The sequence below is a fragment of the Haliaeetus albicilla genome, chromosome Z, assembly GCF_947461875.1.
Source record: "Haliaeetus albicilla chromosome Z, bHalAlb1.1, whole genome shotgun sequence".
Lineage (NCBI taxonomy): Eukaryota > Metazoa > Chordata > Aves > Accipitriformes > Accipitridae > Haliaeetus > Haliaeetus albicilla.
Window position 1 is genome coordinate 37,197,316 of NC_091516.1, and position 15,860 is coordinate 37,213,175.

The following is a 15,860-nucleotide window of genomic DNA, read 5'->3' on the forward strand; positions in this document are numbered from 1 at the left end:
CAGTTCAGGTCACATCCTCACATGGAAAGGTTGCAAGAGCTTAAAGAAAAATGTGAAAAAAATCTTTTGCTTTAAGGTGGCATAGCTATCCATATGAGAGACATCAAGGATGGAGGGAGGAGAATTAGGAAACTCACTCAGACTCTCGATTTCTGTTGTCCAAACCTACCTCATAAAAGTTTTCAAGCAATAAGGTTCAAGATCAATTAATTCTTTGCAATGCTGGGCTTGTCAGTCATAAATTACTTGTAAAATTTCTCAGAGAATTTGTAGGTGTCCTTGTTGTCCCTCTTAGTCCTCCTCTCCAAGAAAACCTTGTGTACAGGAATCATAGGTAACAAGATTTCCATGAGGTCAAATGGAAAGAAGTAAATGCTGTTTGATCTCAACAACTGCAATACCCCTGCAAGACTATTTCAAAGAGGTGGATACTTTTTCATCCTCTCCCAGGAAACTTCTGAAAGAAATTGTAAGACCTGCAATCTTCCCTTCTAATAAGTGCTAAAAATACAGGAAACGACTTTTTGTAAAATTAAACTTTCACGTCTGACCTACATATTTATTTTTCCCTTCTTAATGACAAATTACACAAGCAAAATGACATGCATTTGCTAATGCTTTTTTCCCTTAAATGGTTTCCTAGCATGCTCAGATTCAATTCCCTAGTTATGCCTTAACGTTGCTGGGTATATTTTTTGTTATACTATAATGCTACTGAATTATTTTATTTTATAAACTTAGGAGTTTCCAAAGAAAGTAACTCTTTTTACAAGACTTGGCAGATGAACAAGACAATTTTGGCAAAAAAAAGCTCTTTTAACTGACTAAACAGAAAATATATATTCTGGTTTTATGTTCATTGGAAATTTTTACTACAGAACACTGTAAATGTATTAATTTGGGGGTTTAAATTAAAGCAGACAACTGAAATTGGATTATTGTTGGACAATTCATACAAGATTATATTTTTATTCATTCAGCTCCATGACAAAGTAGTAGAAGACCTCCACTGTGTCTTCAGATGAAATTAACTTTAAAAGTATTGAATAAGTTTCCAGATAAACACAGTGAAATTCTGGTACCACTGAACTCAATGGCTATATTCCTTTTAACTACATTAGGGCCAGGAGTTCACTTTATTTATCCTGAAAAAAATGTTTCCTTAGTTTTTTGTGTATCATTTTAATCCAAATTTGGAATATTTCTTCTGCCTCCTCTGCCTTTCTGCTAAATTAGATGTATTTTCTCATAAACCATGTTACTAGAAAGACACAGTGCAATTCCAATCCCCTGCATTTGAAAGTGACTGTGGATTTTATCTGCTTTAATCTGACTACATGAAAAGGTCTTATTTTTAGAAAACTTCAGTTCCTCACTCTGAGAAAGCCATGCTCCTTAAAAGGTAAGGTAACTGAAAAGGGGTGACATGTAAAAGTAGCAAGGAAAGTAAAGATACTCCATCTAGGCAGATCTATGTTTACAGTGGTACATGATATAGTTAGAGAAAACTTGTTTTAAACTGGATCAGGAAAAACAATTGATTCCTATCAATGAGAACAAATAAGGGAATTACTACAGTATGAACTGAAAATCCAATAATATGACAATTTTTAGATTAGCCTGGAAAAACAGTGAAGAATATGTTCTTTTGCATTGATGGTAGGTGTGATTTAACTGGATTTTTCCAACTGTAGTGTCTGTGATTCATTGCCTGAAATCAAAGTAAGGAGAAGGCTCAGAAAAAAAATGCCTAGTCAAAGGAATTACAAATCCCTTTTCTTAAGAATTACATTTTCCAAAAGTAATTAATGCATTTTTTATTACTACAGCCTAGCTAATAAGTTTCAAAAACATCTTTGTTGGACTGCACAGCTTTTTCACATTATAAATGTGAAATACCACAGTTTTCTGTTTATCTGCAATTTTGAACTAAGTCAAGCTCCTAGTTAGATCTGTATGCAAATTTTGATCCAATGAGCTGAAGCTTTTTCAAGAGAGAATTGGGTCTTCTTACCAACATAATTCTTACTGCAATTCTTATTGTGCAATAAAATAATAATAGTAATAATTTGACATTTCAAAAAGGAATTGATGAGGTGATAAAGTGTTTAATTAGGCAGAAATCAGATACAGGTCAAGATGTTATAGCAAATCTAAAAGATAATGAAAATAATTTATAAGTGAAATAATCCCTTCAAAAAGTGTGATTATAATAGACACATATTTCTTAAATAGAACCATAATTCAGAAAGCACTCAGGGAGCAGAGATAGCTAAATCACTACCTGGCTTTTTCATTAGGGAAAAGTTATTTCATTATTATTAGGACACAGTAAGTTTTCAGTAGTGGCTGAAGTCAGATCCAGAGCAAATCATAATGGCTATATATGCATTTTTACATGTTATGAAAAGAAAACGTCATCCAATTACATTAAACTTCACTCTGTAAGCTTTTGTTTGTAACAATAGTGATAAGCTGCAATTAATAAAAGATTTGACGCAATGGAGATTAAGAGAAGAGTAAAACACTAACATCTAATGAAAGCCAGACTAGAAAATAATATAACCATCTTATCCACTCTTAGTAAGGACTGGGAGTATGATTCCTTATTCTACGTACCAGTGACTCTTGCAACATCTCCACTACTATATATATTTTAGCCATATGATTTAGTTTTTTGTAGTCCTGTGAGGAGCAGGGAGTTGGACTCAATGATGATTATGGGTCCCTTCTAACTTGAGATAGTCTATGATTCTATGATATAGCTGGCAATGGTAAATCCTCATATGGCTGGGCCTGTGTTCCTAAGTAGGTACACATATGGTTTGTATAGCTATAGATAAACACATGAATTCCTTGACGGTTATCTAAACATTGATTCTTTGATTGTATTCATAAGACAGCAATCCAGTCAGCACTATTCCCAAGTACATTGCAAATATTGATTAATTTTTATACGTAAAGATTTCTGAGGCAGAGAAGGTTTGTTAAAGTGATAAGCAACTGGGGCCAAGACAGATTACAGAACTGCACAAAGTAGGGCTAAAGGAGCTTCAAGGAATAGACCTATTTATCCCCATTCCCAGAAAAATAACATCCTGACAGATCCTTGTCTAAGGTGCTCTTAAAAATTTCCAGCAATGGAGACTTCACAGCCTTCACAAGTGATCTGGCCCAGTGCTTCTCAACCCTTTCTGTAAGTTTTCCTCAATGCCCAGTTCTAATTTTTCTTGCTGTTGTTGAAGCTTATTACTTCTCATCTTATCCCTCTTGAACAGACAATATATAATTACCTTATTCTTTGCAGCAACTTTTATGTACATGAAGATTCTTATCTGTATTATTCCTTAGTCTTTTCTTTGTTTAGGTTAATTAAGCTCAATTTTCCCAGTCTTGTAGGTCCTGTGTTTGATGAGCTCCTTCTCATGGCCCTATTCTGGATTCTCTGCCATTGGTTGGATTTTGCTTCATGTTCTTCTTGAAGGTAGTGTCCGAGACAGAAAACACCCAAAGCCTTAATAATGCAGAATTTCTATCTGCATCTTTTAAGTTCTTCTCCTCTTTGTGTGTCCCAATATGCTTTTTTCCAACAGCATGATTTTGTTAACTCATGATCAACTGTTAATCCATTACAAGTCACAGGTCACCTCAATGGAGGCCTGTCATGAGCCAGGTGCTGCTTATCCTGCAATTGTGCAATTGAACATTCTTATCTGAATATGGTAACTTGCATTTACTGTTGAATATCATCCATTCACTTGCATCTCCTTTCTCCAATTTTGCCAACATCATTTTGAATCTTAAACGTGTCTTCCACTTCACAGACAGTCTCAGCTCCAAATTGCCTGCAAATTTAATAAACACATTATTATGGTTTCATAGTAGTAATGAAAATATTTAACAGATGAAACTAGGCACGGGCTACTGCAAAATCGCACTTGGTCTAGCTTTTGTTTAGCAATGAAAAACTGTCAGCTCACCGCAATATTGTCGTACTACTGCTTTTGCATCCCCATTTTAGCATTTCATCTTGATCACACTTCCCTAGCCTACTAAGCATCTGTCATGTGAGACAGAAGACTCTTACAGTAGTAAAGATATATACCATCTACTTATTCTTCCTTGCCCCACAGCCTGTTGCCCTGTGGTAGAGTAAGATAGCTTAGTGTGTTCATGATGAACTCCTGTTTGTTCTCACCTGTTTCCTCACTAACTTTCAATAGTTTACAAATAGATTGATCCATAAGCTTTCAGTTTGCCTCCCATTTTTGTAAGAAATAATATATTTCTTTTCTTCCCAGAGCATCACCCCATTTCTCAAGAACAGCTACTGCAATATCTGGGAGAGCTTCAGATGATTGTTTAAGCAAGAATCTCACAAATCCTTACTCTGGATTTGTAAGAATCCAAAGCTGAAATTCTTTGGTCTCTGACAATTTGAAAGCATCCAGTTTACTGAAGTATTCTTATGCTGTCACGTACAGGTATTGTCTTGGCCGCTTGCTTGCATTAACTTTATTAGAGAATGCTAATCCAAAAATACTAAACCTTTAAATTTTGTCTGTAATATCTATCATTAGTTACTCCTTTCTGTCCTGTAGCAGAGCAGCAATTCCCTTCTCAGTCTTATAGTGCTGATGTGCATATATGCTTCTTGTTCCTGTTGATATATCTAGCTCATTTTGTAACTCAGACCTTCATGTGTGCTTACATAACTGAACCTAGTTTCCACCTTCTGTGTGTTTTGCTTATGCTTGGTGCCAGTGAAACCCATCATTAAGCAAATTGCTCCCTTCCTACATTCCCCATGTCCTGCTTTGTGTCCTTAGTATCACTTCTTTACCAGTTCTCTTAAACCTCCTACTTCTTTGACTTGTCTTCCTGATTTCTGCGTTTTTTCAGTCTGCTGATTTCATTTTACATTGCTGCATCTTTAAAAGTGATCAGCTTTCATGTTATGGTCACTCTGATCCACTTTACTGTGCACTCTCAACATTCTGAAACTCATTGGTTAGAATCCAACTTTAAAGACTCTTTCACTTTTTGCATACTTCGCTGTCTGCATCAAAACTTTATTACTAACTCATTCCAAGAACTTGCTGAGCAGTCTGCATACTGTTCTGTACCTTCCCCAAGGTCACACCGAATTTCTGCAGAATTTAGCTGAAATTACTTCTGATAACCACACAACATCTTTCTCCTGTGAAAACCTAAATAAAGATAATCGTGCATTCCTTGATCTATCATGTACCACTACTCCCCATGCAGTTTATCTGGAGGATTAGAAGTAGAAATATTGTTCCCATGTTTAGAACTATTTTTTCTTGTTCCATACTATCAGGCCTTCAAGCCAGATGGTGAGGGAACATAAATAAGAGAGCTTTTGCCACGCCTGAAAGGCATAGAGGTTGTTTGGGCCTGCTTCCTTCCTGTGACATTTTGGATACAAAAGGGAGAGTCCAGCACAAAGTTTACCAAACAAAACCCTTAGATCCCACTGCATATCGTAGCTTTGATAACAGCAGCATGAGACAGAATATTTGGTATATTGTACATTCGTAGGTCTGATCCACATGCTTTAATAATGATGTAGGAAACTAGACCAGTTTTTTTCCTAACAGCTGGAATATGCCTTACTTTGTAATTTACACAATGAAAATGATGAGATGATAGACTCTAAGATTATTTTCTTAACTATACATCATATTTTTTTAAGTAAGGCGTGACTTTAACCTGGGGTCTGAAAGACTAATCAGTGAGCAAAACCCCCTAATTAAAATGTAGTCTTATTTATAATGTACTCTTAATGTTTCCTAAACCTTTGGCTGATGATTGAAATGCTTTTTTGATAATAATATATGCTATTTTATCTAGTTTTCTTTTTCTCTAGAAACATCTGTGAAACAGAAGGGATGAGACTTTCTCTTAAAAATTGTGGGAACACATAAAATATACAGTACACTTCCTGTTATAGAAGGCTATTTATTAGTCTAAATACTTGTGCAATATTTGGCAAATGATCAAAACTAGTTTCTCCTGATGTGTTTACAATGTTCTAAATTAAAAGCAAAGCCCATTTTCAAGTGACATTTGTCATACAAACTGAAATGTTTCTCTCATGCTGCATGTGGTTGTACTTTCTGCTTGACAGGATAAGCTCCAAATGTTGAGTACAAAGTTTGCAACAAAGTTCTTGTGAGAATTAGACTTGCCATCTAGCAATTCTTCTTATAAGAAGAACCAAAGGAGTCTTTCCCCCAGTGTAGGATTTTTTTTCTATGACTGTGTGTTTACTTAACTTTCTGCCTGATGCTGTACTTAATCAGCTACACTGAGAAATTCTTTTGATTTCATTGCATATTCTGTTGCTCTTTACCCCATTTTAATGTTCTTTCCCATAACCTTTGAGTGGTAAAATGGTCACAGACAAGAACAGAAGAGCTCCCATTTCTCTAGTGAATGTTTCAGAAATGTACTAAGGCATAAATTTAGCAGAAGTTTTGAACAGACACTGTCTTCTGCATCAAACTGTGAAAAAATAGCTTGGAATGCTACAGAAATGCACTTTCGGTGTTAAAAAAATTACTTGGCACCATACACAAAATGTTTTCTTCTCAACTCAGGTTCAAAACCTGTTATACAAACCTGTTTATTAATTATCATTATTGTTTCCTAAGGGTTTTTGACAAGTTTTGAGAGAAAACTGGGTCAGTTCATGATAGCAGCTTTTCAGTGTATCTCACCATTACATGTGTATTCAAAATGCATGCAACACTTAACATGTTGCACAGGAAAAATGTGGTTGGGTCATGTTTCATGTTATAAATAGATAGGCAAACACATACACTGTATCATTTCCAAGAAAAACACTTCATATTCCAGTAACCTGTCCCTCTTTTCATATCTCAGTTTAGTAATCTCTTTACTGAGTTGCAGACTGCCCTTGGACTTCTAGTCATCCTTGAATTTAAATAAAAATTATTGGCATCTGTAGTTTAATTTCTTTCTTCCATTACCTAAGTGCTTTAATAACTACGAATGGTCCTGAGTGAAATTCTAATGAGAGAATCTGCTGCATTTCAGGAAAACCACCATTTGCCATATGCAGGCAACTGCCCTGTGGATATTTTAGGACTGTAGCTTCAGCTGAATCAGGAATACTTGGGAAAAGAGTGAGTAAAAAAAGTGTGTGTACGCAGCCTTAAAAAAAAAAAAATTCTGTTTTGTCCCAGTCCTTGAGTACCTCTCTAAGGAGTATCTCTCTAAGGAGCACATTTTCCTTCCTGTTCTAAAGGATTCAAGTGGCAACAAAAAGGTTTTTCTCCTATGAAGTAACTACAGCATATTTAACTACAGTTTTTGGTGCCAAGCATTTTCAGAGATGGTGCAGAAAATATTTAATAAAGCTGAGGCAGACAATCCAAGAAAATTAATACTGAAAGCTAATTATTTCACCGTGTTCTGTAAAGAAAGACTTGTATAATAAATAACAAATATGGCCCAAGTTATCAAACCACAGTTACCTGATGAAGAAAACACTGTTGTTGCTTTGCCTTTTTACATTCTTTCCATTGGCAGCACCCCTATTACATTGCACAAAAAGATTCTACCATAACAAAATGAGATCCTTGTTGAAGGCTGGATCCCATTTCCTTCATCTGATGTAAATACCAAGTAATACAATGTTGCCAGAAAATTTATGCCAAATTAAAGCCACAGTAAGGTAATAGAATTGAGATTATCTCACTGTACAGGAGTGAGGAAAAAATTTAGATGGAAAGCATTCTGTATATACAAGAACACACCATAATATTCAAATTGATATTGAGAGATATAGTCTGGAGGGCAGGAGTAAACAAGGAGGTCAAGTTTCTTTAGGCTCTGCTCTCAATAGTTTCGTTTTTAAATTTAATTAGGATTACTTATTTATGCTTAGATATCCATAAAAAGATAAACACAATAAAGATGCTGGTAACTGAAGAAACATTTCAAACTGAGCAAGGATGCTGAAGTCAAAAGACCTGGCCTTGGCTAATTTCAGATTTTAGTCAAGGGTTGCTCATGGGACTGAACTAATGACCCTGTGATTTCCTTATTTTAGGAGATAGCTTCAGCAACTTACGGAAAATTTGAGCATCTGGAATCTGAACTAACTGCAATGGATGGGAAAATGAAACAGCTTCAACTAGATCACTACTGATACTGAGGGAAGTTTTCTGAGATCTGCCCATGAGAATCGACAGGAAGGAAAAAACATCTTAGTCAACGGCTGGGGGACATGCAGTAATCACTCTTCAGCAGCAGTGTATGTTAGGCCATTGTTACCCTGGTTCACTACAATGCTCTTTTAGGGAAAAAGTCTGCTTCCAGCCACTTTATAAAGACATGGTGTAGAGAGAGGAGAGTCTGGCACAGAGTCTATGGAGACTCTCTGTAATCTCTTGAGGCCACACATGAACAAAAAGAGAGTATCTTCCTTAAGGAGCATTATCGCATGAGTTTTATGTAAGCAGAATTATCAGAAGAAAAATAAACAATGAAAGCTCCCATGAATGCAAGCTAGTGAGTGAAAGCATCAGATTAGCAAGTGTCACATGGACAGATTGTAACAGATAGTGATAAAATGGCTCCAGGAGGCTCTCAGGCTTTTCTTACTACTTAAATCCATTATATCACATCCTACTTACAAAGTAATCTTCTGAGACCCAGCTGACTTTCTGTACAATCTGACATGTTACTTAACTGTTTATCACATCAAGAATGATCATAATACATAAAAGTGAGGACTGTGTAGCATTTTTTTTAAGGTAGGGAAGTCAGTTTCCTTCTCAACCTAACCCTGCACTTGTTAAGAAGATGATAGACTTCTGACAAAACAGAGTGGTTTATAAAGAACTTGGACTGCAGATGAGTTTTTGTTCCCTCTGCATGTCATCTACAGGCCACACTTTCATTTTTTCCATACCTGAAGAGACTAGTGCATAGATACTACATAAACAATGTACCAGGAACCCAGTATAGACATAGAAAGTTCTGTAGTGGACTCTCAAATACAAGGCATTGTTTTTAATTTACCTATATCTCTCACTGTGTTCCTAGGATTTACAGTGAAATTTGTTGTTGATCTAGAAACTGATGTACATTAATGGATAAACCTGAAGACTGTACCTCCCTTCCATACCAACACTAGAACTGCTGAATTATTCTATAGGCAATTAAGAGAAATCTCTGGATTGGTAGTCCTTGTCCTTATGGGAGATTTCAACTTCCCAGACATCAGCTGGGAGTAACGTACTGCTGTGACAAGCAAGCCTGGGAAATTCCTGGAGTTGGCTGAACATAATTTCTTGTCATAAGTACTCAGTAAGCCAACTAGGAAAGGTGCTGTCCTCAACTTGTCATTTCTGAATAGAGAAGGACTCACGGGATATGTGATGGTAGGTGGCTATCTTGGCCACCATGATCCCAAAATGGTTGAGTTTAAAATTTTTAGTGTAACGAGAAAAAAGTTCACCACCATTGCTACCCCGTATTTCAAGAGACCAAAATTTAAGCTGCTTGGGGACCTACTTCGCAGTGTTCCCTGCGAATCTGCTTTTGAGGGCTTTGGGGTCCATGAGTGCTGGTCAGTTTAAGCACAGGAGCAGGCCATCCCATTGTGTTGCAAGGCAAGCAATCGGGGCAGAAGACCAGCTTGGCTCAACAGGGAACTCCTCTTGGAACTCAGGAGGAAAAAGAGATTGGATGATCTCTAGAAGCAAGGTCAGGCTTCACAGGAAGATTACAGAGCCGTCCTTTGCGTATGTAGGGATACAACATGAAAGGCCAAAGCTCAGCTGGAGTTGAAACTGGCTATTGTTGTACTAGAAAACAAGATAGGATTTTTAAAGTATGTTAATACCAACAGGATGTCCAAGGAAAATATAGGACCCATACTTGCTGAAGATGGTCCCCTGGCAAATAGGGGTGCAGAAGAAGTGGGGGCATTCAGTGCTTTTTTTGCCTCAGTCTTTAATACTAATGATAGACCTTGGGCTGTCCGGTCCTCTGAGTTGGAGGACCATGACTGCAGGAACAGCGACTTTCCTTGTGGGGACATGGAAATTGTAAGGGGCCAGCGGTATCAGCTGAATGTTCATACATCCATGGGACCTGGTGGGATTCATTCCTGTGTACTGAATGAGCTAGGGGATGTGATAGCAGCACCCCTCTCCATCATGTACCAGAAGTCTTGGGAGCCTAGGTAGGCCCCCGCTGACTGGGAGCTGGCCAGCAGTGTTCCAATTTAAAAGAAAGGCATGAAGGAAGACTCAGAAAACTACAGACCTGTTACTGTAAACTCAGCACCTGGAGAAATGAAGCAGAAGATCCTACTGGGTGCTACTGAAAGGCATTTCAAGGACAATGCAATCATCAGGCACAGTCAACATGGGTTCACAAAGGGAAATCCCTGTCTATCCTTCTGTGATAAAGTCGGCCTCCTAGTGGGTGAAGAGAATGCAGATATGGCTTTTCTGGATTTTGGGAAGGCTTTTGATACAGTCCCTTACAGCATCCTTCTGGACAAGTTGTCCAACTGTGAGATGATGTTGTGGTTTAACCCCAGCCAGCAATTAAGTACCACAAAGCTGCTCATTCACTTCCCCCCCACCCCACAGCGATGGACTGTGATGTCACCTAGCAATGGACACCTGTGCTGGGGCTGCAGCACTGCTGGGGCGAGCACTGTGGGCAAGGATAGCCTGTTGTGATGTCACTGAGGGATGGACTACAACATCCCCAAGCAATGGATTGTGACCAGGCGACCCTCACTGCTTATATTTGGGCGCTGAGTCTCAGCCAGCCGGCTCGTGCCCGCACTCCAGCTGAGCAGATCGCGAGGTCTGGAGCACTGAGCGAGGCCTTGGCGCTGGTGTCGTGCTCGGGGAGTTGCTCCTTGCAGCTCTCAGTGCCCGACCCCAGAGCTGTCGAAGGATTTTCCCCAGCCCTGCCAGCTCCAGGCAGCTGGGGCACCCAGGAGCTACGCTCGCAGCAGCAGAGGTGAGCTGGTCGGGGACACCTCACCCTGGGGAGCTGGGAGGGTTTCCTTCTTAAGGGACCTGGGCACTTCTTCCACCCCTCCACAGGCCAGACAGTGACCCTGCCCTCTCTTCCTCTTCTAGCGTGACACCAGCTGCTGCAGCGCCAGTGAGAGGGAGGGGTTCCACGTCCCTGGTTCCCCCCAGCCCACCGCAGCACATGGAGAGCATGGCCACAGAGCTGGAGGACCACTGTCCCATCTGCCTGGGCAGCTGGGAAGAGGCCAGCTTTGTTATGCCATGCCTCCACCGGTTCTGCTACCCATGTATCCTGCGGTGGGCTGAAAGCAAGCCCGAGTGCCCCCTCTGCAAGAGGAGGATCCTCTCCATCTTGCACTCGGTGCGGGCGGATGATGACTACATGGAGCATATCATCACACCACCCTCAGGCGTTGTCCGTCAGGCGGGAGGAGCTCCCAGACGCGCAGCTGCCCACGACCTCCATCTCCCTGGAGCACCCCAACGGTGGGCTGCAGAAGGGGTGCCCAGGCGTCCTGTGGGCATCTTCCAGCCTCCAAACTGGCTGAACAGCTTACGGGACAACCCAGCGCTCCTCCAGATCCTGCAGCCCTGTGTCCATCGGCAGATGGAGGAGATCTTTGGCAGCAGGGTGCTGGAGGCAGCCATGGAGGAGGACACCGTCACCACCATCCTGACCAGCCAAAGGATGGATACAGAGCTGCTGGGACGGGTGCTGGGGGTCTCCCGCCAAAGCCGTGAGGAGACATTCTTCCAACACCACAGACATGTCGCTGCACAACGGCACAGCAGAGAGACCCAACGTCTGCTGGGCTGGCAGGATGCCCCTGCTGCTGGAGGTCAGGAGGACCACCCCACGGGTGCCCCCGGCCCCACTGCCACCCAAGGAGAGTCTCTTGTCACCGACCCAGCCTCCTCCAGCAGATCCAGCACAGACGAGCTCCCTGGCACCTCATCCGCTGCCGTTGGTGGGGGTCCCAGCAGCCACCCCTCTGCTCCCGTTGCCATCCCTGCGGAGCAAGAAGTGCCCCAGGAGGAGCCAGGGGAGGCTGTGCCCGAGCCCTCCACTTCCAGCCACGGCAGTGAACGCTCCCCTGGGAGGCCACGGCGAGCCCCAAAGAGGAGGACTGACAGCTCCGAGGCCTCTCCAGCCAACAAGAGGCCAGCACCGCGTCGGTGATCCTGGAGGGTCCCTCAGGGGTGGCCAGACCAGTACTGGGCCATCAACTGGGGCACGCGCCAGCCCTCAAGGGCTCCCGGCCCCCCACATCTAATCATCCAAATAAAATAAGTGCATGAAAACTACAGAAAAAGTCTCAGTGTTACTAACAGTGCAGGTGGTGTTGCTGTCCTCACCCTGTCTTGCTTTTTTGCCGGGAGGGGTGGGACGTTAACATTGACAGGTCCTTCTACGCGTGCCAGGCACTACTTCATTGTTCCCCCTGAAGGCAAGTGCTGCCCAGCTCCAGGCCTGCAGCATCTCTGCAGCTGCTCCTGGGGCAGATGTTTCCAGCCGGGGGCTCTCCAGGACCAGCCCGTGCCCCACCGCTCATCACCCCGGGCTCATCCTCCTCCTCACCTCACCCTCTGCCCCCACGTCCCGGGGCTCTGCTCTCCCACCAGCCTGCACTGCCGGCTGCAGCCTCGCTACAGCGGCACCCAAAACCCTCCTCCCGCACAGACTCACGACTCGGTGCTGCTCTCTGCATCAGCCTAGGGTTGTACCCTGCCAAGGCAGGAGCCCCGACAAGCTCAACAAGGGGAAGCGCAAAGTCCTGCCCCCCAGAGGGACAACGCCAGGCACCAGCAGATGCGGCGCGCTGCCCGGCTGGAAGGCAACCAGGGAACGGTGACCATGCTGCTGCCCTCGAGCACAGGCTTTCTTCCCGCTCTTCCAGATCCAGCCTTGGCACTGACATGCCTTCTCCTCCACCTGGAAAGAGCCCATCTTCAGCAGATGCTCGGCAGATGGATGCCAAGCGGCTGAGGACTCTGGGTTTGCCTAGTTTGGAGAAAAGGCAGCTGAGGGGTGACCTCATTGCTCTCCACAACTTCCTGAGGAGGGGAAGTGGAGAGGGAGCTGCTGATCTCTTCTCCCTGGGATCCAGTGACAGGACACGTGGGAATAGTTCAAAGCTGTGGTAGGGGAGATTCAGACTTGGTATTAGGAAGCATTTCTCTAACAAGAGGGTGGTCAAACGCTGGAACGGGCTTCCTAGAGAGGTGGTCGATGCCCTATGCCTGTCAGTGCCTTAAAAAGAGGTGTTTGGACAATGCCCTTCATAATAAGTTTTAACTTTTGGTCAGCCCTAAAGTGGAAGAGGCATTTGGACTGGATGATCGTTGTAGATCCCTTCCAGCTGGAACTATTCCATTCTACTACCTTTCAATACCATCAAATCAGCATTGTTTGCTTTTCTCCAATTTTCATAGTTTTCACTGCCATAAACATTATCTGATGAAAGAAGTTAAAAATCTTTCTTTTTAAAGGAAGGCAGCCATGGAGGAGGACAAAAAATGAGAAAATGTAAACTATTCCCTCCAGCCCCAGACAATATTTATAGGCCATGTATGTTGTCTAACTGTTACAGTCTCTTGTCCAATATAGTTTTGCTTACATAAATATTTTTGACATTTGCTTGTTCACATTTTTAACTACCAGGCTTTTAAAAAACATGTGTCACCAAGACTGTTTTGGACAATGGGAACTAAATATTTTGTGCAAATATATTGGCTATTGATATGTATAGTCTGGACTTATAGGTTAATGTGCTTTAATTCGTGGATCGGCCTCTGCGAGTTTGTTATTCTACTTTTCTCCTCTAAATTCCCTCTAGTATTTCTAAATCCTTAATGGGAACAAGGCCCAGAGAAAGGAACACTGTGTTCTGCTACAATGGCTCTCATTGCATTTTACCATCTTTTCAGCTATTTTATATGATACAGTATTACGCTTTGGTATTTTCTGATTGTTATACAGACCATTAATATCCTGGCTTTCAGGGCTACATAATGCAATTCGCATGGAAAGCGATGCAATATGTCCTCAGTATATTTATATACAAAACTTAAGAGAATTTTTAGAGGCCCAAATTGTCAGAAAGAAACGTGTTTGGTATCGTGCCTCAGAAATGTAGACATAATGGATGCCGACTCTGGCACACAGAGATAGAAGGGCAGACTGTTCTTTTTACATATGGAAGTCATTAACTTAGATGCCCATTCAGGCATTTGCACATCCAAGAATCTGAATAGCATGGAAAAGTGTAACAACTGCCTGGCATTTTAAGTTGTGTATCCGTTTGTAGGGGGAACATTGTAGGGGAACAGGTTGGTGGAGGAAAAATTGACCATGTTATCTGAATGTTGGTATTATTAGATGGCCATTTAGCTTCCCCAGAACCTTTGGACTGATGCAGGCTTTCTCAGATCAGATCTCTCTGAGATGCCGTACAAGCAGGAAGGCTGCTTGTGCGCAGGAGATTAAAACCCACATAAAATTGTGGCAGAGTTGCAGGCCCTACATTTGGTTTTCCCGAGCACTTATGCTTGTAATCCTGTGGAGCTCCATAGTGTTTAAAGAGGAGGAATTACCATAACTCTAGTAATGGCCATTGGGATTGGCACACAGGTAACAGCTGGTCAGATCATAAAAAGCATAGATGCATTCCTGCTATTTTTTGGAGTCCTAAAACTAAATGTCTTCTGATGCTTTCTCTGTCAAGCAAATAAACACTACACCTCTACTCTGAGCTTTTGCTCATAATTCACTGAGTCCTTTTAGAGCTGTCATTGAATAAATAATAGTTGAATATCTGGCTGCCTTCTCTTTCATACATGAGCAAGTTCCCTATAACTCCAGTGATATGAATAAAGTGAGTCATATATCACTGTTGTGTCATAAGGAAGTTAGCCTTAGAAACAGGAAAATTAGTAGGAGTCCGTGACATGAGTGAACCGTAAAGATTATGTCTTGGCAATGTTACTCATCTTGATTAAGTCCCTTACTGGACACATAAGAAGTCTGCTGCATTAAGGAAAGCAGAATCTAACACTGAGTTGAAAGCCTTAGTTAGTATTTGGCCTAGTATTTTTAACTTTTAATTTGGCACTTGGTAATGGAACAATATGTGCTACTCATTCTTATGCAATAAATACCAAAAATTGTTGTGTTGTATTCTTGTAGCTACCAAGCTCATATTGTGCAATAAACTGTAAAAGTATTTTTAAAACAATATGGTGTTAATAAAGGCCATATTAATTAGATTTTGTGAGTTTTCTGCTAAATTCATTGTATACTGCCTATTTTCAACAGCATATTTATGTACTAGCAAGTAGAAAAGATTTTTAGAAGTTGATATTTTAATAAAACTTCCCCAATGTGTTTATGGTGCAATTTTACATTTTGGTTAAGTTCTACAGAAAACAAATGTTTTTAGTCTCATAAACTGCTCACATGGACATAAGGGCCTTTAATGAAAACATCCAGAGTAATAAGCGATTAACCAGGAATTGCCAATCACCTGTCTCCTATTCATGAACAAGAGGATATTTGGCTGTACAGGATATTAATATAATTTAAGTATATCCCATGCAGTATATAAGTTTTACTGAAGGCAGAAAGTTGAAGGAATGCAGAAAAACTTAATGTATGGGCTAGGTATATGTATGGGCATATCCACATTCAATCTTTGTACCTACCAAAAAATAAGTGTTGATAGAACATGAGGGTATATTATTGTGTTTATGCATAATTAAGTTGGGCAGATTTAACAGAGGACCTGTTCACAGTGTTGATGAGCC

General features: G+C 41.2%; 1 protein-coding gene across 11 annotated transcripts in view; it reads left to right on the plus strand.

Moving 5' to 3' along the window:
• Positions 1-15,441, plus strand: part of LOC138683829 (uncharacterized) — a 28,015-nt gene extending 12,574 nt beyond the window's left edge. For 3 of the 11 annotated variants that reach the window (XM_069776512.1, XM_069776517.1, XM_069776516.1), the window contains 3 exons: positions 3,392-3,484; positions 8,102-11,040; positions 11,163-15,441. In XM_069776512.1, coding sequence (XP_069632613.1) covers positions 10,751-11,040; positions 11,163-12,237 — 1,365 coding nt within the window. In that variant the 5' untranslated portion in view covers positions 3,392-3,484; positions 8,102-10,750 and the 3' untranslated portion in view covers positions 12,238-15,441. Of the gene's footprint in view, positions 1-3,391; positions 3,485-4,301; positions 4,485-7,083; positions 7,173-8,101; positions 11,041-11,162 lie in introns of all 11 variants that reach the window. The other 8 variants (XM_069776507.1, XM_069776511.1, XM_069776508.1 and 5 more) reach the window with 5 other exon arrangements.
• Positions 15,442-15,860: the final 419 nt, after the last annotated feature.